Below are 21,810 nucleotides of genomic sequence, written 5' to 3'. Positions count from 1 at the left end.
ATTAAATTAAATGCAATGAAAATTATTTGGAACATATTCAGTTATTTCTTACATCTCTAAGTGCTTCTTGTGCCAAAGACCGAAAAGACAAGATAACCCCAATAATCGTCATTCTCTTCAAAACACTGTCAACAGCTGAAGAGAAAGAAGAACAATAGCAAAAAAGTTGATATTTACAAGCTCAATTCTTCAAAAAAGAGAAAGAAAACATTTAACAAAATACTGAAAAAAAGCAAGGTACTGAAACAATGTCATTCCTTAGAAGAACCAAAATAAACAAGTGCTTAAGCAGGTTTTTAAAGCCAAGTTGACAATGGGATTTCTAGTAGAAGATATATCCTATTAACCACATCATGGAATGAACCCTGTTACAACACAGTTGACAATATTGGATGCTAACATTAGTTCTGCATCTTCCTGAGGCCAAAAACGTCTCTATAATAATTTTGTTAAAATTACTTTTGCTAAAAATAATTACTTGTAAAAATCCTTCCAAAGAATGCAATTTACATTGGGATGGAATCAGATCAGAAATGTGTCTCAAAAAAAGCCTGTTTTCTATTCTGTGGTATGCACCTGCTGGATATAGCTATGCATTATCATCCCTGAAGAGAAAAAATGCTGGAAACTCATCACTACTATAGTGCCCCTGCACCAATTAACACTGAAATCTCATTTTGTCTGTACATGAGAAGACTGGAAAATTTTGAAAAGATGCATCAGTTTATATGAGTTTACATACATTTTGCTGCTTTTATATACTTAATACAAAGAAATTAATTTTTCTCGTTTTTTTTTTGTTTTGGTTTGGTTGTTTGTTTTGTTTTTTTTTTTAAACAAAGACAAAGATAAAAAAAACAATTCTGTATCTTTAGTAGGACCTTGCTAGTTACCCACATGATAATCTTTTAAAGAGTGCTGCCATCTGGTCGGGCTTATCAAAACTGGTCCTCATTTGTGTTAGAACTTCAACGTTCTCCACCACAAGTTTCTAAAAGGAAGCAAGGATTCAGGTCAGCTACAGATTTCAGTATGTTAACAGGATAAATACAAGGGTTAGGATATTTCAGTCTGGCAGAAGGCAACTAAACTCACAGAATACAGATGTATCCATTGTCTTCTTAATGGGACTACAATATCAGCATTATCATCAGGTACTACTCTACCCAAAAACAAGCTCTGAAGCAAAAGGCAGAAGATAGATACCCCTTGGAACAAGATTTTTATGTTCAGTAGTGTGTACAACTTCTTAAAACAAGGGAATGAAACTTAGTAAAACCAAACAATTAGCTCCTCATGCTAATTTAGCTTTTTACAAGAAAAGTATACATATATCAATAAAAATGCAGATCCACAAAGTAGTTCATTCTTTTCAATTGCTTCTTTCACTAGTTATGCTGTAAGGATTAGAAGTTTAATGTTGGTTAAATCTGAAAAATGGAATGAAGAGTTTAAGAGTCAGATTGTTAAATCTTGGTGCAGTTTACTTGAAATTTTCTTCCATTGCAATATAAAATAAAAACAAAGACATTAATTCAAGTCAACACCTTAGCCTGAAACAGTTAAACTCAAGTTCAGTATTTTTCATGACAGTTTGACCAAAAGAAAACGTGTGTCTGTTTCTAATTTGTAACAGCTCTCTTACATTTACCCTAATGCTAAAAGTTGCATGTAATAACTTTCCTACAAACTTTCCCCAAATATGTATCAGATTTGAATTTAAATTACAGAGATTGCATAATCACATCTATAAAATGTCAAATCCAAAAAGGGTTTCCTGCTAGCTGTGGAACTTATGTTGTACAGAGTAGTATTTTTAAACTCTCTTCAAGCAAGAAATAGGTACTTTAGTCTTACAAAAAATATTTTTGCAGGTTGAATGCGAAGTACCCTGTTTCATAAATGGAAAATATGATTCTCTCTCTTTAGGTAGTGGCTAAGAAAATTTAGAGATCTTGTGTGCTTCTGAACACTAAATGAAGAAAGCATTTCCCTTCTTTTAAAGAAGACAATTTAGTGCTTCGTATACTAAATAATATCAAGGTAGAGAAGAACTGAAAGATGGAGGAAGAAAACAAGATATTCTTGATTGGGGGTGGTCTTCCAAACTGATTAGTAAGAGCTTTATTTTTCAAGTGGATGCATTCCAATCCACCTTAATTACTAGGCAGCACAAATAAAAGGAGTGATGAGGGGGGAGCAGGAAGAACTGCTATTCAAACATAGCCCGTTATAAGCCTGGAATGTAAATTAAGATATATCATATAAAATCTAAGATGAGACATACCTGCAGGAACCTACTGCTAAGGATCTGAGAACATTTGACCTTTGATAGTTAACTGCTTTAATGGTTTTATTTTACTTTGCTTCAACCCACTCTGAAAACAGGGCAAAACATAGCAACTGGCAAGCAGGGAAATTAAATTTCAGAGTAAATATTCCTGTGACCACAGGAGGAGAAAAAAGAGAAACAACAGAACTTAAACTATAATGCTGCTACGAAAGAAATGGTGGTCTGTGTTTACTCCCACCTCCTAGTCAAGTAGCCTGTGCCAAGCAGATCTGTCCAACAGCTTAGACCTCTCAGATTCAACTACAATGTGTCACGGCCATGCTATTTCATAAGCTCAAGCCTATCCATAACCCACGCAATTGTCCCACTTTCATCCTTATCTTCAGTGAGAAGCAAGGAAAGAAATAAGGTATACAAGATGCAGCAAACTAACCACCTCCAAGAACGCGCACACATGCACACACACAGAAACACAAGATGTACTTCTATGCTGAAAGCCAAAGCAAGAGTGGTTTGCACAGAAATCAAGACGGGCAATTTTAAACCAACTGATGTGTCAGAACTTGGCAGATGTGTGACATTTTAATCTAAAACCCTCAAAGCTCTCCAGAATGCAAGATTGAAGGCAATAGCCCACGCACATTGTTATCGAGTCAAGCTTTCAGCTTTACAAAAAATAACCAGCATATTAGTTTAAGATTTAAAAGGAACAGGCTGGAATACAGTTCAAATAGTTACTTAAATGAGGCAAACTTCCCCTCCTCATTCCAGTCTTAAACTTCAGATATAAACCCAACACCTGGTCCCACTGTGGGAAGCAAAGCAAGCATATTGAACCCTATTCTTAATAAATTCCCCATTCTATCCTCTTGTTGCTTCCTTCCCCCGAACACAGATGTTTCTCAGTGCTCTCTTGCTAAGCCAATTGCATCTCAGCCAAAGAGATGAACATTTTATTACTTTTTTTTTTTTCCTCCAAATATGTGGTCATGTGCATGTGGATCTACATTATGTTCTGCTTATCCTTAGCAGTATCAGAAAACACAAAATCTCAGGGACGACTTAAAGTTGCTTTTTTAAAAAAATACACAATGCTACAGTATCAATCGTGCTGATTTTGAGGAAGTGTAACAACTCCACTGTAATTGCAACAAGACAGCAGTAACCAACGAACATCCACCCAATGGCTTTGTGTTTTATCTGAAACATGACTGATGTCACTTTGCGCGTAGCTAGGAGTTACAGAATTTAACCTTAAAATCGTAGCATTCTCACCTGGGAAGTGTCATTCTAAAACTTGGAAGTTGGTAATGGGCATAAGAAATCAACTACCCTGGCTGGCTGGTCACTCAGGCCAGGGTGGCTGCATGCTCTCGTGGCAGCGGGGAGAGCACGAGCAGCTCCTCTCCTTAAGCTGGGACATTGAATAAAGGGCTTCAAATCTTTCAGGGGATCATGCATCCTAGCAACTCAGCAGCACCAAAACTCACAATGTTTACAGGGAGAACAATATCTCTGAAACTGTAACATGGAATACATTAAAAACACACTTTAAAAGGCCTGGTATGCTAACAATAATAAATTGTTGTTGAAGAAAAAAAGGAAAGTTCCTTAGATCTCTTAAGTATTCATGTGCATTTTCAAAAACAGAGCACTCATGAATAGGTAAAAAAAAGTCCTTATTGTAATTAGTGGTTAAATAAGTTGAAGATGATGAGATGTAATAACAACGTGGAATTAAATTTGGAAACAACACTAAGAGTAAGTTGTACAAAAGCAAATATATGCCAATTAGTGGTATTTTAACAGCATGACTATCCTGGTAAAGTACACATAAAATTTATTAAAACTTCTTTCTGAAAGAGTTAATTACATAGGCACCAAGTGCTTCCCCTGTCATTGTTTGTTGTTTTGAATATACATGCAACTACCTTCTTTGACATGCCCACATTTCCAATTTTTTTTCATGGCGCCAACTTTATTATTTGTTTGTGTTGCTGTAGGTATCAGGTTAATTTATGAGAATACAGACATTTACAATAAATGGATACTGTTCAGCTAGAGGGAAAGGTATGTTTAAAAATGAGGAAAACAAAGAAAAAAGGCCTAAAGTCTCCCATCCACGTAAACCAAACAACAGATGCTAACACACTTGGTAAAGAGAGTAAGTCCTTATAGATGACTAAGATATATTTGACATTATCATACTAAATTTTGAGAGTCAACAAACTTGGGTCAGCACTTTGCAAGCACCTGGAGATCTTGAAAAACATTTCTCTTCCCATTGATGACAAAGAGACCACACTACTAACTTGGGCCATCTAACATAGAAATCAAAAGAGCCTGCATAAAGTCCTGCCCATTCAGCTGTTGAAGAATGTGGGATACACATGTACTACATGTGCAAACGTACTATTAAATAAGAGTAAAATTCACAGCTTTATCAGTTTGTTTGACATAGTCATTTCAAAGAGGTGCCATACAGAAACATAGCTATTAAATATCCTAAAGGAAGCTTAAACAGAAGACAACCCGCCTTCCCACCCACCAGTTTCCCAAGGTTACCTTAAGCTCAGCAACCTGTGAAGAAATGTGCCACATCAGACTTTCACTTAGGAACTTCATGCCATATGGTCCCAGAAGTTCGGAAAGAGCTCTCATTTCTGAGAAATAAAACAAAACTGTTCTACTCCAAACATTCCTTCTTCAGTTATTTGATGCCCATCAAGTATTTAGCAATAGTGTTTTAATTGCAAAAATGTTTTACCACAAAAACAGAATTCTAGGTATGAGAACTTGTATTGCAATAGAACTGAAGCAGCAGTCACCAAAACACCATACTCTTACCCCTGTAGCTCAAATGCAGCAACCCTACTTTGACCAAAAAGAGGAAAAGCGAGCTCTCTCAATGCAAAGAGGAAGCACGAATAAAAGTACTTAAAATACTACTGAAAGTTAACAAATGCTGTCTATAACAGAATGCTCCGAGAGTTACTGTTACTCCAATCATTCAAGCATACGATAACTATCCCTCACAAACATTCAGTAGAAACATCAAAATTTACCTGATATGTCAGAGTACTCCTCAGCGTTAAATGTCAATTCATTTTCTGTAGGCAAATTCACAAATGCCTTCATGGCTGGAAAGTAAGCTATGTGACCGTTGCTGACTTGCCGTAGCAAAGTTTCCAAATACCTTATCAGAAAGGGAAAACGTTTTAGATGAAACGACACGTGTTCATAGCTACTCTATACAGATGAAGTATACTTATGTGACAAAGGACAGCAAAGCCTATAGACTAAAGTTTTACTTTCATAGTTCAACTGGTATCTGTATCTTACTCTACATCTCCCCCCTATAAAAAAAAGAGAATTTCACAACAGGCAAACTCTAAAGTGCTTTTAACATGTATTGGGAGAAGTAAACTTGTGACGTCAGAAACTTTAGAAAATTTCAAACAACCTCATTTCTCCAATTACAGATTTTTAATTAAATAAAAAAAATAAGAAAACCCAAACTTGTAACAAGTGTTCCTATAACTACTTACCAATTTGTGTACAGACTGGTAATGGTTGGCTCACCATGACTATCTAAATGCTGGGTTTGCTGAAGCAGAACATTGTTAAATACTCGTGTAATGTCGATCTGTACGTAATTTTCTATTGACTGGAGGACTGTCATATAGGCTCTTACACTGGTTAACAGCTCTGAAGGCTTTGCAATCTCTTGTGTTGCTTGATTATACATAGTCATTCCAACAATTGACCTTTTAGAAACAAAAAAATTGGAAACAAGTATATTGCATTTATCAGTAAAATTAAACAGAGACAAAGATGCAGTTATAAAAATAATTTTACATTCAAAAGTTTTTATCTGACTATTTCTCCAGTTTGCCAGTATAAAACTCTAATCAATGAATATACTACACCAGCGCTTTTAAAAATAGTTCTAGATGTCAGTCAACTGTATCCATGGTTCCAGCAAAAGTTTCATGACAGTGTAAGAATACTCACCAAGCATTTGTAAAATAAAGCTTTTATTTCTCCCCCATATATAAGGGCAATCCACAATGTGGAAGACTTATATTACAAATACTTTGGTAAATAAATTAATGTTAAATTCTTAAAATGCAAAATTTCTGAGAAATGCAAGAGCAATGATGTATTAAAGTGTCAAAGCATATTAACTACGGCAAAAATTCTTTGACCGAAGTTGCTGTCATAGTTTTAATTTAAAATATCTGTAAAAATATCATATAGGTATAATTAAGTATGAATTGAAAATATTCGAAGCAAAACTTCTATCTTGTGTTGCTTTGCTTAAGCATTTAAAGGCATGTCTGATTATCCTGTGATATTAACTATGCTGACTGTATTGAAGTGCATAAATACTGCAAGACACAGACCATGTCATTTAATCTCTTCTTTCTGCCTCAGTTCATACAGTATTAAAAAAAAAACCCTCAGTTACCTTGAAAGAACTTACCTCTTTTGCAATACAGATAGCTCTCCTAGAGCATGTATTTTTTTAAAAAATTACATTTCAACTGTTTTAAATAACTTTTCAAGGAAGTTATCATAAGTTCTGCTTTCAACAGCTAATACCTCTCAGCAATTATCTTTTAATTAGATAAAAGGAAATCTTTGACATCATTTGATAGGTAAGCTTCAGTTATATTTGTATACAATTTTTAAAACTTAGATATATGTTAAGTAAATAAATAGGAATCTTATTAATGAAAAGCAAATCTCCCTTTAGAATCATAGAATCATAGAATCAGTGAGGTTGGAAGGGACCTTTAAGATCATCAAGTCCAACCATTAACCTACCCTGATAAAAACACCACCACTCCTAAACCATGTCCCTAAGCACCTCATCTACCCTTTTCTTAAACACCTCCAGGGATGGTGAATCCACCACCTCTCTGGGCAGCTTATTCCAATGTTTAATAACCCTTTCAGTGAAAAAATGCTTCCTAACATCTAATCTAAACCTGCCCTGACATAACTTGAACCCATTTCCTCTTGTCCTATCACTTGTCGCCAGGGAGAAGAGGTCAGCTCCCATCTCTCTAAAACCTCCTTTCAGGTAGTTGTAGAGGGTGATAAGGTCTCCCCTCAGCCTCCTCTTCTCCAGGCTAAACAACCCCAGATCCCTCAGTCGTTCCTCATAAGGTTTGTCCTCCAGACCCTTCACCAGCTTTGTAGCCCTTCTCTGGACACGCTCCAACACCTCAATGTCCTTCTTGTAGTGAGGGGCCCAAAACTGAACACAGTACTCGAGGTGAGGCCTCACCAGTGCCGAGTACAGGGGGATGATTACTTCCCTAGTCCGGCTCACCACACTATTCCTGATGCAGGCCAGGATGGTGTTGGCCTTCTTGGCTGCCTGGGCACACTGCTGGCTCATGCTCAGCCGGCTGTCCACCAACACCCCCAGGTCCTTTTCTGCCAGGCAGCTTTCGAGCCACTCCGCCCCCAGTCTGTAGCGCTGCATGGGGTTGTTGTGACCCAAGTGCAGGACCCGACACTTGGCCTTGTTGAACCTCATACCATTGGCCTCAGCCCATCTGTCCAGCCTGTCCAGATCCCTCTGCAGAGCCAATCTACCCTCAAGCAGATCAACACGCCCCCCCAGTTTAGTGTCGTCTGCGAACTTACTGAGGGTGCACTCGATCCCCTCATCCAGATCGTTGATAAAGATATTAAAGAGAACGGGCCCCAGCACCGATCCCTGGGGGACACCACTCGTCACTGGACACCAACTGGATTTAACTCCATTTACCACCACTCTCTGGACACGGCCATCCAGCCAGTTTTTTACCCAACGAAGAGTATACCTGTCCAGGCCATGAGCAGCCAGTTTCTCCAGGAGAATGCTATGGGAAACGGTGTCAAAAGCCTTGCAAAAATCCAGGTAGATAACATCCACAGCTTTTCCCTTGTCCAGCAAGTGGGTCACCTTGTCATTGAAGGAGATCAGGTTTGACAGGCATGACCAGCCTATCACAAAGCCATGCTGACTGGGCCTGATCACCCTGTTCTCTTGCATGTGCCGTGTGATGGCACTGAGGATGATCTGCTCCATGACCTTCCCAGGCACCGATGTCAGACTGACTGGCCTGTAGTTCCCTGGATCCTCCTTCCGGCCCTTCTTATGGATGGGCGTCACATCTGCCAACCTCCAGTCAGCTGGGACCTCCCCAGTTATCCAGGACTGTTCATAAATGATGCACAGTGGGCCGGTGAGCACTTCTGCCAGCTCCCTCAGCACCCTTGGATGGATCCCATCCGGCCCCATAGATTTGTGCACCTCCAGGTGCTGAAGCAGGTCCCTCACCATTTCCCTTTGGACTACAGGGGCTTCACTCTGCTCCCCATCCCTGTATTCTAGCTCAGGGGTCGGAGAATTCAAGGAACAACTGGTCCTACTGCTGAAGACTGAGGCAAAGACGGCATTAAGTACCTCAGCCTTTTCCTCATCCTTGGTTACTATGTTACCAGCCCCATCTACTAGAGGACAGATATTATCCTTGGTCCTCTTTTTATCGCTAATATATTTATAGAAACTTTTTTTGTTGTCCTTGACAACAGAAGCCAGGTTTAGCTCTAGCTGAGCTTTGGCCCTTCTGATTTTTTCCCTACGTCGCTTTACTACCTCTTTGTAATCCTCCTGGGTGGCCTGCCCTTCCTTCCAAAGGCCGTATATCCTCTTTTTTTCCCTAAGCTGCAACACTAGCTCCCTGCTTAGCCAGGCCGGTCTTTTTCCCCGACGGCTTGTCTTACGGCACACGGGGACAGCCTGCTCCTGCGCCTTTAGGACTTCCGTCTTGAAAGACATCCAGGCTTCCTGGGCTCCTTTGCCCTGGAGGACTGCCTCCCAGGGGACTTTGTCAACCAGGCTCCTGAAGAGCCCAAAGTCCGCTTTCCGGAAGTCCAAGGTGGCAGTTCTGCTGACCCCCTTCCTTGCTTCTCCCAGAATTGAGAACTCTATCATTTCATGGTCACTGTTGCCAAGACGGCCTCCGACCATCACATCCCCCACAAGACCTTCCCTGTTTACAAACAACAGATCCAGCAGGGATCTTTAGCTAACACATGGATTGCTATCTTTAATTAAAAAGTCAGGAAACTGCAGGGCATACTTTGATTTGTCCAAATTCTCACTATAAATAAAACCATGCTTCTAGTAATAGATCTCCTATACATCAGGATAGATTTCAACCTAGATTAGAACTGCACAAAGGACTGTATACTGCCTTTCAACATAAATGGACATGGACTTTACTCAGTATCTCATGAAACCAGGCCCTCAAAGCAAACTGTATCAGGGCATCCTAAAGCAAATAAAGTCTTCTTAGGAAACAAATACTTCTTGTAGTATTCATTTTAGGCTTATATAACTTTATAACTTAACTGTCATTTCTTTCAGAATTTGACTTACCAGTTTCAGAATCCATCCTTTTTAAAATCTAGTTTTCTGTAGTAAGTATACAATACTTGCAATGTTAAATCAACAGACTTATCTTGTATATGAATATATCTATCTTTACAGTATTTCTTACTTGGTAAAGCGGATTTCCAGGTGAGACGTTAAATATTCTCTTGGGGTAAATGTGTGTTCCCAAACCACCATGTTCGGTACATAATTGATTGAGAAGCAGAGTTCAGAAAGTGCAGTGTGCAGTTTGTCCAGGCTTTAAGAACAGTCAACAAGAAATTAAGACAAATATTTAATGTAACGTTAAGTATGTGTTATCATAGAAAGCACATGTTGGATTCAAGACACCTCAAGAGCAGGTACAGCTCTAACTCTTGCCTTCGTTATCTTTTTCTGCTTTGAAACACTTTTCTAGCTTATTTTATAAGTGGTATTTTGGGTAAGAACACATCCTACAACTGCCTACTGATCTGCATCACACACAGTGATGCGAGAGATGTAAATTTTTTTTTTTCCCCTTGGAAAGAACAGTCTGTTAAGGTGGTTCTTTCCTAACTGAACTAAGTTACACAAGTAACATTTGCTACTAGCAAACTCCTGAAAACCTAAAAGTACTGGGGGAGGGAATCTTAAGCTACAAGTTCCCTTCCCTCAGCTGCTCTGATCTTTACATTTCTCTGATGTTTGGTTGTTGCAACTGTAGCAAAACCACTTCCCTTTCAGCAGTACGCCTGTTTAGCAACTCTCAGCCACCGCACTAAACATTTATTGTTTCCTTTTCTTAGCTTTTCCTTCCTCCTCATGCTTTTATCACTCTACCATCTTGTCCTGTGATCTTCCCTAACAATTATCTTCTACCTTTTCCTCCCCTGTCATTGCTTCCATGCCAAACTGTATCTATTAATCTTTCTTGTTATCTCTTTCAAAATTTTTTTTATTGTTTTTCAATTTTTCTGTAGCCATTAACAAGGAAACCTTCCCCAGTTGGTATGGGCACTGGAGTCTCAACTTCATCCCAGCAGCTGAAGGCAGCAAACAGCCTTCTGGCAGCAAGAACTTCCAGCCCAGCCTGTACTTTACCTAGTTAAAGAGTGTTAATCAAGGCAGAATCGAAGATGCCATCCGCTCCTTGGACTCCCACTTCCACAACATTTCAGATGACTATACAGGAAGCCTAACTACAGCACAGGCGTCCTCTCTGCTCAGGAAAGGGAACAGCCGAGGGGATAAATTATAGAGATATACATTCCTATTGCTTTATATAGGAGATTTCAGGCTCTATACAAAGCTACAGAAGCGTCATATGCTCACAGGCTACAAAGACGTTTTATTTACAGTCAACTAAACTTACTCAGATAAATGAAGCAGGAAGCATTCAATATGTAAAACACACATGTTTTGACTTGGGATTCTAGGTGAAAGGAATAGAAGAGGCTTACTTTGTCACAACCAATCTGTTTTTCCTCATGCTTTCTACTCCTGGTTTCTCCCTTTCAGGTTCTCCTTTCTTTCCAGTCTGTTTTTTTGACTTTTTATTCACTGCTTGACTGATGGTTTTGGCACAATGCTTTGGCAGCAACTAGCAGAGGAAAAAAAAATAGCCTCTCAAATTAAAATCCAAATTCTTAGCAGCCATGTGATACAAAATAAGCTTATGGTCCAGGTGAAGACTTCATCACACAAGTTAACACATTCTTTCTTTGACTACTAATATAAGAAGTTTTCCTCAAACTATCTCCCATTTTATAAAGAGAAAAATTCCCCAAAACAAGGAAAAAAAGATGAACAGGGAATATAACCATAAAAATTCAGAAAGCTGAACCACCTAGAAAATCTCAGAGGAGAATTAAAACAGACACAACCACACTAACCTGATCACTCAGCGTACATTGTTCTGTGCAAATGTCTGTGATAAGATTTCGAGCTTGCTTAGCCATTTCATCCAAGAACATGTTACACAAGGAAAGACTACGATCTCCAATATGATGTCGCTGTTAAAGAGGGGAAAAAAATGTTCAGTTTCCTGTTAGTCTTACAACATTTAGACAACACACACAGTACTGCAGTTAATGGTTCACTAAATCGTAGAACTGGAGTATGAGAAATAATAATTCATTAGTCCTTAATAGTCCCAGCTCCAGGATTTTTTTTTTTCAGAAGCAACTTGAACCATGACATGCTCAGAGTCAAAATTGCATATTATCATTAAAAGTATTTTGCTTACTATATTTTGCAAAACATTTTCTGTAAAAGGAAGCAAAATGAATTTAAAAAAAGGTAGGTTTTCACATTTAATTTTGGAACAAATCTAAAGTGTCCAGCACTCAAAGTTTCTGTGAATCTCCTCTTCCTTAATTTGTACCAGTACTAAATCTAACAGAAAAAAGCATGCAACTCAAGCTAAAGAGAAAGCAGAGTGTCATTCACACCACTGAAAAAGTCAATAGTGATGCTCTACTGTATTAATTTCTGGATTCAGTTCCTTTTGTCACTGGATCTGCACAAACATAGCCTTCTGTCTCAATGAAATCCTTCTTTCACCACTAATGTTTACTTCCTAACAGCCACACTACCACACATTGTACAGTACAGCAAAGATTATTTTTCCAACATGATAATAGCTACCAAGTTACACAATTCAGATACTGAATTCAATGTTCTGCTGGCTGTGGTAAAATGTGCTTGCTGCAGCTGAATTCACAGTAACTAGCGTACAGTGGACTTTGGCTATCGACTCCTTACTGTTACTATAGTCGTTCTGAAAGACATCTCTATCCTGAAGGGAAGCTTTCCTGGAAACTTTTTAGTGGTTGTCTAGCATAAATAGAGTTTGCAGCTGTTTAAAGCAAAGTATACAGGGAAAATAATGATATAGACATATATTGAGATAAAGTTCAGCAAAAGAGGATTTAATGTTTAAATAAGAAAAACCCACATCATGCATATTTCAATTGATCTTATTCAGCTGCTTGTTTCAGATGAGCACTGTTAAGAATGAAGACACACTTTCATGAGCACTACACAAAATTGGCCAAGTTAACCCCCAGAGTAATTCCGAAGTCAATGGCCATACAGGAAGTGTACTAAAGGATCTATTTCATTACAACAAAAGTAGAAAGAATTTCCTCAGAATCAAACTACTTCCTTTAACAAAGGGTCCATTTCTTTAAACAACATTCTGCATTTTTTCATTTCTAATTCTAACCAAAGAGGGCTTGCATTACCCAGTTCTGACCAAAACGAATGTTTGCATTATACCGTGTATCGCTTAGGATTTTTCTTTTTTAATCTTACTAAAAAACCACTATTTATAACAAGCCTTACAGAACTCCCAACTTCCTATTTCATTTTCATAACTGTCTAGTTTATAAACCATGTGAAAGAAAAACTGATTGTAAATTTTAATACGCATACAGGATTTATTAGCATCTAAGCCAGAAAAAGAGTCATCTAGTCTTTGTACCTCATTTAATCTCTCTAAAGCAAAGATGACACTTACTCACTTCAGAAAAGAATTTTGAGATCTATGGGTGAGGAATCACATAAGAAGGTATGTACGTGTTTTACTTCCTTTTATACTACTCTCCTCCCTCAAATCTTACATTGCCATAACAAACACCTGTTTGCAGTGTTCAACTCTAGTCCCCTCTACTTTAAATGGAAGATGAAAACAACTAAGAGAATGTATTTAAAAATTACCTCTTCTGGGCATAGCTCATGGGTGCAGCTCATAAAATGAGTACAAAGCAGTGGGAATGCAATTGAGTATCTTGACTGAGAGGGAAGCTCCAAACACTGCTGAAACATCTTCTCAAAAGCACGACTATAAAAACTGATCAGAAATAGACATTTAAATGGAATACATACATAATTTTGCGGCAAATAAAGTCTACTTCACACCAATCAAATATGCTATTCGTGTCAGATTTAACTTATACTAAGAATTGCATCATGCTTCCAAAGAAATTCATTTTCTGCATTTACTTCTTATGCATTTTATTTGCACCTCTCTATTATTATTATTACTACCATATTTTTATTCTGATATTTGCCACATAGGCACTGCAAAAACTTGCACTTTTGCAAAAATTTATTAAGGAATAATCTGCAAATGACCCCATTTATGTGACAGCTTGAAGAATCTCTCTGACCGATCTTCAGAAGTACCTTTATCAAACTAATTCAGATGGAAACCAAAAATTCTAACTGATTCTCCCACTGGCCTATCTTCCTACAAAGTTTGGTATTTAAATATTACACTTGCAAGGACAAGCAAAACAATAAAAGACAAAAAGCTTCTACAGTCAGGTTAGTAACATACCAAAATATAGAAAGATCTGAGGTTTCAACCAACATCTCCACCAAAGAATCTACCATTTTTGTGTGGAAAATGATTGTGTTCATCATTTTTCCTAGTTCTCTATGGTCTGCAAGACTAAGTGAAGCTTTAGAAACACTGGTGTAAGCCTGGAAAGACAGAAGAAAAATTTTGTTATATCTACAGCTGCTTTTTTGCAAATTCCATTGCTATAGCCCAATATAAAGGTTAAATACTAATTATGCTACGCATTGGACACCTGCGTACTTAAAGATCATGGATAGACTATTCTATCTTCCCACTACAGTTTAAGAAAAGTGAACAGCCTTTCAGTGAAGTCTCCAAATGTTATTTGAATGTGACACCAATTCACAGATAAACTGTAAAACAAAGGTATTGACAAAACACAAACACCCACTTGTGAGCCTTCCCCCATTAACAATCAAGTTTTGGAAAGCAAGAAGGGTGCATATTTTGAAAATATAAAAATAACATGTCTGTCTAATCTTGAGACAATTGATTTACAGACTAAACAGTACTCCCCCCTTTATTAAGTCAGTTGAAGATACTGTCATTGCAATGCACAGAAGCGATCCCACTGGACATTATTTTCCCACTTTCCCTTGGCCAGGCAGGCTGAATCCCACTCCACGCAGTGCACAGCTACCAAACTGTTCTTCCTCAACATACTTTTATTTCCGAACTGTTATAAACACCCCAAAGAATGATTTGCAAAAAGTGTGCAATGCAGACAAAGTTACATCAAAATGTAGCAAATTATCTGCTTTAGTATTTGTTTGATTTTTAAGAGAGTAGGTTATCCTTAGGTAGCCTGTCATCCAGTTACACTGTGAGAGTAATCTAGAAAAGCAGTAATTTATTAAACATTTTGGTTTCAAGTTAGTAAAGCATCATGTGTATTTACAAGTTCTTACCTGCAATCTAAACCAATCTAATCTCATTCCTCTGAAGTCAAATACCTCTCCATCTTCAACTGCATCAGGGAAAAATACAGAACATAAACCCTTTAGGAAAACAACTACAAATTCAGATATACTATATCAGACCTTCAAACCCCTTCCCCCTCTCCCCCCGAAGTACTCAAGAATTACTTGGTACTGAACCTCATGTTTTTACCTAAGAATTTCAATCCACCACAGCCACACTAATAGGAATTAAAATACCTATATGAAAACATGTAGCATGCTTTCTAAATTAAAAGGTAGGATTACTTCCCAAGAGCATTCTTCAAAAGCTCTATCTGTATAAAGCTGCCCTGAAAGAGGGACACACAAGAAACGCATACCGTAATGAAAGAGAAACAAGAGAACAAATTGAGTTTATGCAAGTTATTTGCTTCTACTGATTGCATGAAACAAAAGGTGATGAAGTTTTCCAGAGGAATCCACCATTCTCCTACCATTTTCCCAAGTTCATTTAAACTTACCTTGTTTCACGCTTAGTGAAGTCATTGTGTTTACAAAAGAGGACATGATGATTGATTCATCCTCTGGGCACACCGAAAGATTCTGAAATAAATATTGTTGCTATTATTATTTCAAACTTGGTTTATGAAACAATGTCAATGCCTGTGCCCAATTTATCAGCTATACTCTGAAATGTACTAAAATTTACAAAAGGTAACTTAATTAATGGAATATTTCAAATAGTGCTATTTAACAGCTTTCATTTTTTTATTCATTGGGTGATGACAGATACCTAGAAAAGCTTGCTTCCAAACCAACATCTGCTTTAAATGGAAAAATCTGTCAGCAAACGTGCCCACACATTTTCAGGCTGTAGCCATTTACAAAATGGACACCAAACATTTTTCTGAACTGAAATTTTTCAGCACCTGATCTGCCTACAAAGAAAGTTTGGCCATGGCAGGGTATAATGGAGGTTACATCAGCATCACTTTGCTTCCCACAAAACCCTCTCTCAAGAGGTTTTTACTAACATTGACTTCAACGATTGATACCACCTGCAAGACGGGCTATCAAGTTTTCAAATTTTACAAAATGCAACAGTTCATGAAAAAGCAGTTTCAGAAACTGGTAAGATCATATTTCTATTAAATAATACAATACAGAATTTTCTCATAATCCCAGCTGTAACTGACATTTTAACCTGAAGGCTGAAAAAAAATCAAAATTATCACCCAATCATTTGTCTAGTCTTGTGCTTGGTACCTATTACAAACTAATTACAACTAAAATTCAAGCCATTTTTTTTTCCTCATTTCAGTTTGATCCTAAGGATTATCGTATCTAAACAGAGAACACTTGCGCCACTTGTACAGCATTTAGAAGTCATTCACTAAATCTAGGAAATAATTTCCCAGGAATCGATGACAGATGTCAAAATTTAATTCTGCCACTCTAAGAAAAAAAAAGTCTGTTAATGTGTAAGTATGTGGAGTTATAGGCAAAAAAAGCCCCAAACAGTTATTTTGGTATTGAAATAAACCCAAGGATTCAGTTACATTTAATAATTTAACCAGTGATACAAACTGGTATCTAAACTGCTTCAATAGTTCGTTTAAATAAATAGTAGAGTATGTAAGTTCCACCTTCTGGTAATTAATGTAATGTGTGAAGTGTGAAATTAATTTTTGAACACAACAAAAAAGCTTACAGTACAAACTTGTCAAGTTGGAGCAGCTGACCTAGTCACAAAATTTGTGCTCCATCTAGTGGTCACTAGAAAATAAAACCAAACCAGTTCAGAAAACCTATAATTTCTTTGTCAGGTTAAGTAAGAAAAAGTTTCTACAACGCTCCTTCGTTGGCAGTACTCGTTTCATTGTCTCTAAACATAACATTGCTTAATAACATTTAAGTATTCATATAACAACCAAAAGTACAACTCTACATCCCAGAATTAAACAGCAGGTTAAGTTAATTTGCCTTATTCCATAATGTTCAAACTCCACAAAACTAGGAAGCATTTCATAAAGACATTTTGGAAAAAAAAAAAACTTTTTAGAGTTTGCATTTGAGAACCCAAACCCCCAGTCTTGACATACCTGAACAAGCTCGTTTAAGACCACTGCATCAAAGCCAGAGAGATACTGTACATAGTATCTCTGCATCACCGGTCCATATTTTCGCACATGTGCTCTGAGCTCCTCCATGTAGAATATTAGCTCAGCTATGTGTCTAGGCAAGAAGACAAGGAAAAGCTTACAAATAAGAAAACACCCAAAATTAAAGACAATTTCTACCAGTGGAATGCTTCTCAAGGGGATTTCCTCCTAATACATAAAACTACTATTAATAGGCAATTTCTGTATGAAAATATTTGTTCACATTGTTTACATAGGTAATTTTCTCTGCAAGGTAAAATCCACTCATCAGGAGATAAATTAGTAGGATGCACTCATAGTAATCCTGAAAGGTTTGTATAACTATCCACTTTTTTTTTTTTTTTTTTGAAGAAGCCCTTCTATAATGCTCAATCTGGGAAAAAGAAAAATCTCAAAAAGTGGTTAAACCTGAAGAATACAATTATAACAACTGCATTTCTGTTGGGCTGGTTTTGGTTGGTTGGTTTGGTTTTTAATACCATGAGGATGGTTAAATACTTGCACAGGTTGTTTCAGAGAGGCTGTGGGACCTCCAGCCCTAGCACCTAGTCCAGTGAAGAAAATGCAAGGTTTATCTGCTCAAGCTGTAGAAATAGCCTTATGATTGTCACTTGCAGTCAATCCACAGACTTCCAGTTTAATTCTGTGTTCAATAATCTTGTGAACAACTCAAAGACAACTAGTGCTCTTCCGCCTATCCATATTCATGGGCCTCTTAAACCCATTTCTCATTTTTACCTTCTGTTTATGATTACACTAATGCTGTATTATATAAATAAATCTCATCTAATTTAAAAGACAATGTTGCTACAATACAGGTGACAGTCTACAAATAAACAAATCAAGCTTTTTGACAGTTTCCTTCCCCTAACACTGATTTGTTCAATGCAAATCAGTTACACTGAAGAAACATGATAAAGCTTTTTTTTGTTTTGCTTCCTCAAAGGATTAAAAAAAAGCATTACACTTTTATGAACTATTTTTGTTTTATAAATACATTTTCTAGAGAAAACAAACTTTCAACAACATGCTTCGGTTTCTGGGATTCCCAGGTATAGATTTTCTGAACAGTCTCAACTCTTCCACGTAGCAATCCTTTCCCAAGGTTCCCTTGTCTTCAAATGCATTTTAACTGTGAAATGTTCATAAATATTTAAGGTGTCACATTAAAAATTGTTAACATACTTATCTATGAAATCATCTGCGCTCTTCTTTGGCATATTATCTGCATGACGAAGAAGCCAAATAATTTCATCACGAGCAAAGGATAATGCCATAAATACAAAAAGTGCCTGAAAAAGAAAAGTTGTTAAGTACGTTTTCTCTCAGAATGAAGTGTGGGATTTTTCCCCCCCCAAACAAAATAAGTGTCATATTATCACTGCAAAACAGAAAGTAAGATTGCATAAGTGCAAAACATAAGAACTGTAATTACCTTGGGACCTAACAGGCCTGGCTGATCGGACAGGACAGTAGCTAGTTCTTTGAGTGCAGATCGTAAAAACTTGCGTCTCTCTCTATGCATTGAACCGCTGCATCAAAAGAATAAACCAAAACATCACCCATTGTGCTAACCACAGAACACTTGATTTTTCCAAACATTGAAGCCCAAGCACAGGCAGCTCATATCACACCAACTTCAAACGTTCAGTATTTCAAAGGATATGGTTCAATTAAAATTGGCATCCCCATCACCAATGCTGTACATTCCTGAAGCATGATTAAATTTGAAAAACAAGTTCTCTGCCCCTGATCTGCAATTTGCATTTGACCCCACTAAAACACTTCTATTTAGTTTGCATTCACATTAAGTAATTAGGCAAAAACTGAATAATATATAAACTAAATGCTTCTGTCCTGAAAATTTGAAAAATAATTTAGAACTTGGGAAGTTAAATCGATAATGGCATACCATTAAGCAAATTCAGACTTAAAAGAACAATCAGTACATGATCTCATTTGAAAGTGTACGATTCAGTCAGCATTCAAGAAATCCTGTGTATACTTACTTTATAATTTCACTAAGAAAAACAACACTAAAATCTGTCAGGAAAACTTTGTAGGACACTTACGCATGTGAAACAGCAGCTTCTTTGCACTCTCTGATGTCATTAATACGCTTGTTGTAGCTGCAAGTAAAAAACAATCCAATACATTAATAAGTATCAGTAGCACAATTTAGAAAGAGCTGTGACTTGTGAGGAGCTGCAATGCCATAGCAGGTAGGATACAGCAAAAAGCTCACACAAGACTTATTTCCCTGCTCAGAGCTAAATGCTAAAACTGGATACCCAAACCGAAAATACTCTCCACTGAAGTGGTCCTGGTATTAGCGGGTACAGACCTCAACTTTGTTACTGCATGAGTTCTCATATGATATATTGCAGAAACAGTGGCAGACAGTTGCAACTTTTCAAGTAAACTCTGCGTTCGTGACATCATTTCTCTTCCCTAGATTAAGATTTGTGGGCGAGATCATTCATTTTAACTTTTGCCATTTTAGCAACTGATTCACCAGACTTTTTCAGAACCAAGATAAAAAAAAGGCACGATGGTTATGAAATCAGGCTCCTGCATTGAAGAAACAGTCAAGATAGTAGGCAAAAACGTTTGTGTACTGACCATCCCCTCAAGCAAAATTTATATGAAGTAGAAGTAGCATTTTCAAAACAGTTCTTCAAGAAGTGATACTTTTATAACAGAGGTTCTGAAAGGAGAAAAAGAAAATGAAAACTTACCCTCGTATGTTTACAAACAAGTCTTCTGCAGCTTTGTGAATATGGAATACTTCATCACGAAACAGAGCCAAGCAGGAGCTGCTTTGAAGTGCAAGTTTCCAAAGGTTCAAAGCTGTAGCATCACTATTTAGGATTCCATGGCACAAAATAAATCCAACTTCAAAAGTTCACATTGATGTATGTCACAAACCAGACGCACAAAGACAGTAAGAGAACAGCGAGATTATTATGCATAGTTCAAATAGTTCATTGATAAACTGTTTAATGGATAACACAGTTCTGCATATAAAAAAATAGCCCGCACTGTCCTAGTGGAGATATTTTATAATATTTTTGTAACATGAATTACTTCATGCTCATACTACTCAGCTATTTTTATCACAATTACTAAAATTCTCACTTTTAGTCAAAGTCTGGAATAAATTCATTGCAAACTCCATTCCATCATATGCTGAATTCTAACTTCACTGCATGCAGAAGTAGGATACATACAAACAAGTTTAATAAAATTCTCTAGAATCTAATTTGAATACAACAGCTTTTGTGAAATACAAAAGAGCAAGTAGTCTTTTAAATGTTAAATGATTTTTTTAATACAACACGAGCTATTTCAGAATACTTTACTCACAAATGATCCATTTTTCCATTGCATCCAGAGAGAGGTATTCACATGGCATCTGTTGAAAAAAAACAGCAATTTGTAGCCAACGAATTATATAAAAGACAATGCATTTCATAAGCAGTACTTTTTAGAAAAAGGGACAAATAAAGCCTTAAACGCTGATGAATCATGGAAGACTGCTTCTGATTACTTAAGAGGGCATTGTTTCATGCCTCCAGAAACCAAGGGTTTGAATATTAAGTGAGCTTCCATGCCCTCCAACACCTGGAATAAAACAGTGAACAAATTTTGACAAGTGTTTAGCTTCAAACATCGTACTTAAGAATATTAAAGAACTAAAGGCTTTTGATGTATACTAATCACAACCTGACAGCTATCGACACTTATTATTATTTTTCTTTTTTTTTTTTTTTTTTTTTTCAGAAAGATGATTGTTTATATTACTGAGGGAGCAAATACAAACAGTAAACACCTTAAAGGAAGCATCAGTTCTGATTTCCAATCTGTTGGCCCACAAACATCTGAGACAGTACACAGGATTCCTTCCTTCTACACTGCAGAAGTTAACATTGCTTCCCTTCATCTTTTGGTTATCAAATATTGAAAATGAAGGCATGAGCTAACTAACAGAAGTTTTAATTTATGTAAGAACACTAAAGTATTAACTTAATTATAAAATTAAGTTTTAATTAATGTGAGAATACCGAAGTATTCAGTTCTCCCAACTTACCTATTTACTTCTCCAATTAAAAGCCACATAAAGGTAATCAAATAGAGAACAAAACATCCCTACATTATTTTACAGAAAACTTTGCAAATTAAAAGGCCATACTGTGTCAGACTGTGCAGGATTAAGCATTGTACTGGGGGCACTGATGAGGCTCAGTAGTTGTGCGTTTCTCCACTGGTCAGCTGAGAGATTTCTTCGAGGATAGACCATCTGGAGTGAAATCAGAGCATCTGAAAGGGACTAAAAAGGAGACCAACGATTAATCTGAAGATGTCCTCAAGGCTCAGCCTTGAGCAAATATCCAAGTTCTTTTTCATGTTGTGAACTGTGTATTGACATCGCCATACTCCAAGCAGAAGAGACACTAAGTACTATCTTGTCAGTAGCTCTGTTTTCTCAGCATTATTACTAACAATAAAACACTTTACTGAACTAGTTCTGGAGTTAAACTTGAAGTTAAAATCCATTGCATCTAGTTTATTTCACATATAAAAGACTATTCCAGGCAAAGAGAGGGATGAAGAGAAGCAGGAGGCTTTCATTTTTTTTTTTTTTTTTAATTAAAGTTATAAGACTCTGA

At 37.0% G+C, this 21,810-nt stretch overlaps 1 protein-coding gene across 1 annotated transcript in view; it reads right to left on the bottom strand.

Moving 5' to 3' along the window:
* NCKAP1 (NCK associated protein 1) overlaps positions 1 to 21,810 on the bottom strand; it is a 62,069-nt gene that overhangs the window by 13,526 nt on the left and 26,733 nt on the right. The window contains exons 7-25 of the mRNA XM_082483211.1: positions 21,333 to 21,470; positions 20,507 to 20,555; positions 19,879 to 20,035; positions 19,213 to 19,269; positions 18,576 to 18,672; positions 18,326 to 18,432; positions 17,081 to 17,213; positions 15,500 to 15,581; positions 14,988 to 15,046; positions 14,056 to 14,201; positions 13,434 to 13,566; positions 11,606 to 11,725; positions 11,174 to 11,313; positions 9,859 to 9,990; positions 5,842 to 6,060; positions 5,359 to 5,489; positions 4,859 to 4,956; positions 898 to 991; positions 53 to 135 (exon numbers count right to left, since the gene is read on the bottom strand). Of these exons, the coding sequence (XP_082339337.1) occupies positions 53 to 135; positions 898 to 991; positions 4,859 to 4,956; positions 5,359 to 5,489; positions 5,842 to 6,060; positions 9,859 to 9,990; positions 11,174 to 11,313; positions 11,606 to 11,725; positions 13,434 to 13,566; positions 14,056 to 14,201; positions 14,988 to 15,046; positions 15,500 to 15,581; positions 17,081 to 17,213; positions 18,326 to 18,432; positions 18,576 to 18,672; positions 19,213 to 19,269; positions 19,879 to 20,035; positions 20,507 to 20,555; positions 21,333 to 21,470 (2,175 nt within the window). The remainder of the gene's footprint in view (positions 1 to 52; positions 136 to 897; positions 992 to 4,858; positions 4,957 to 5,358; positions 5,490 to 5,841; positions 6,061 to 9,858; positions 9,991 to 11,173; positions 11,314 to 11,605; positions 11,726 to 13,433; positions 13,567 to 14,055; positions 14,202 to 14,987; positions 15,047 to 15,499; positions 15,582 to 17,080; positions 17,214 to 18,325; positions 18,433 to 18,575; positions 18,673 to 19,212; positions 19,270 to 19,878; positions 20,036 to 20,506; positions 20,556 to 21,332; positions 21,471 to 21,810) is intronic.

The sequence above is a fragment of the Vanellus vanellus genome (genome assembly GCF_965231255.1).
Source record: "Vanellus vanellus genome assembly, chromosome: 5".
NCBI lineage: Eukaryota > Metazoa > Chordata > Aves > Charadriiformes > Charadriidae > Vanellus > Vanellus vanellus.
Note: the sequence above shows the minus strand (reverse complement) of the source record. Positions and strands in the feature narration are given on the sequence as shown.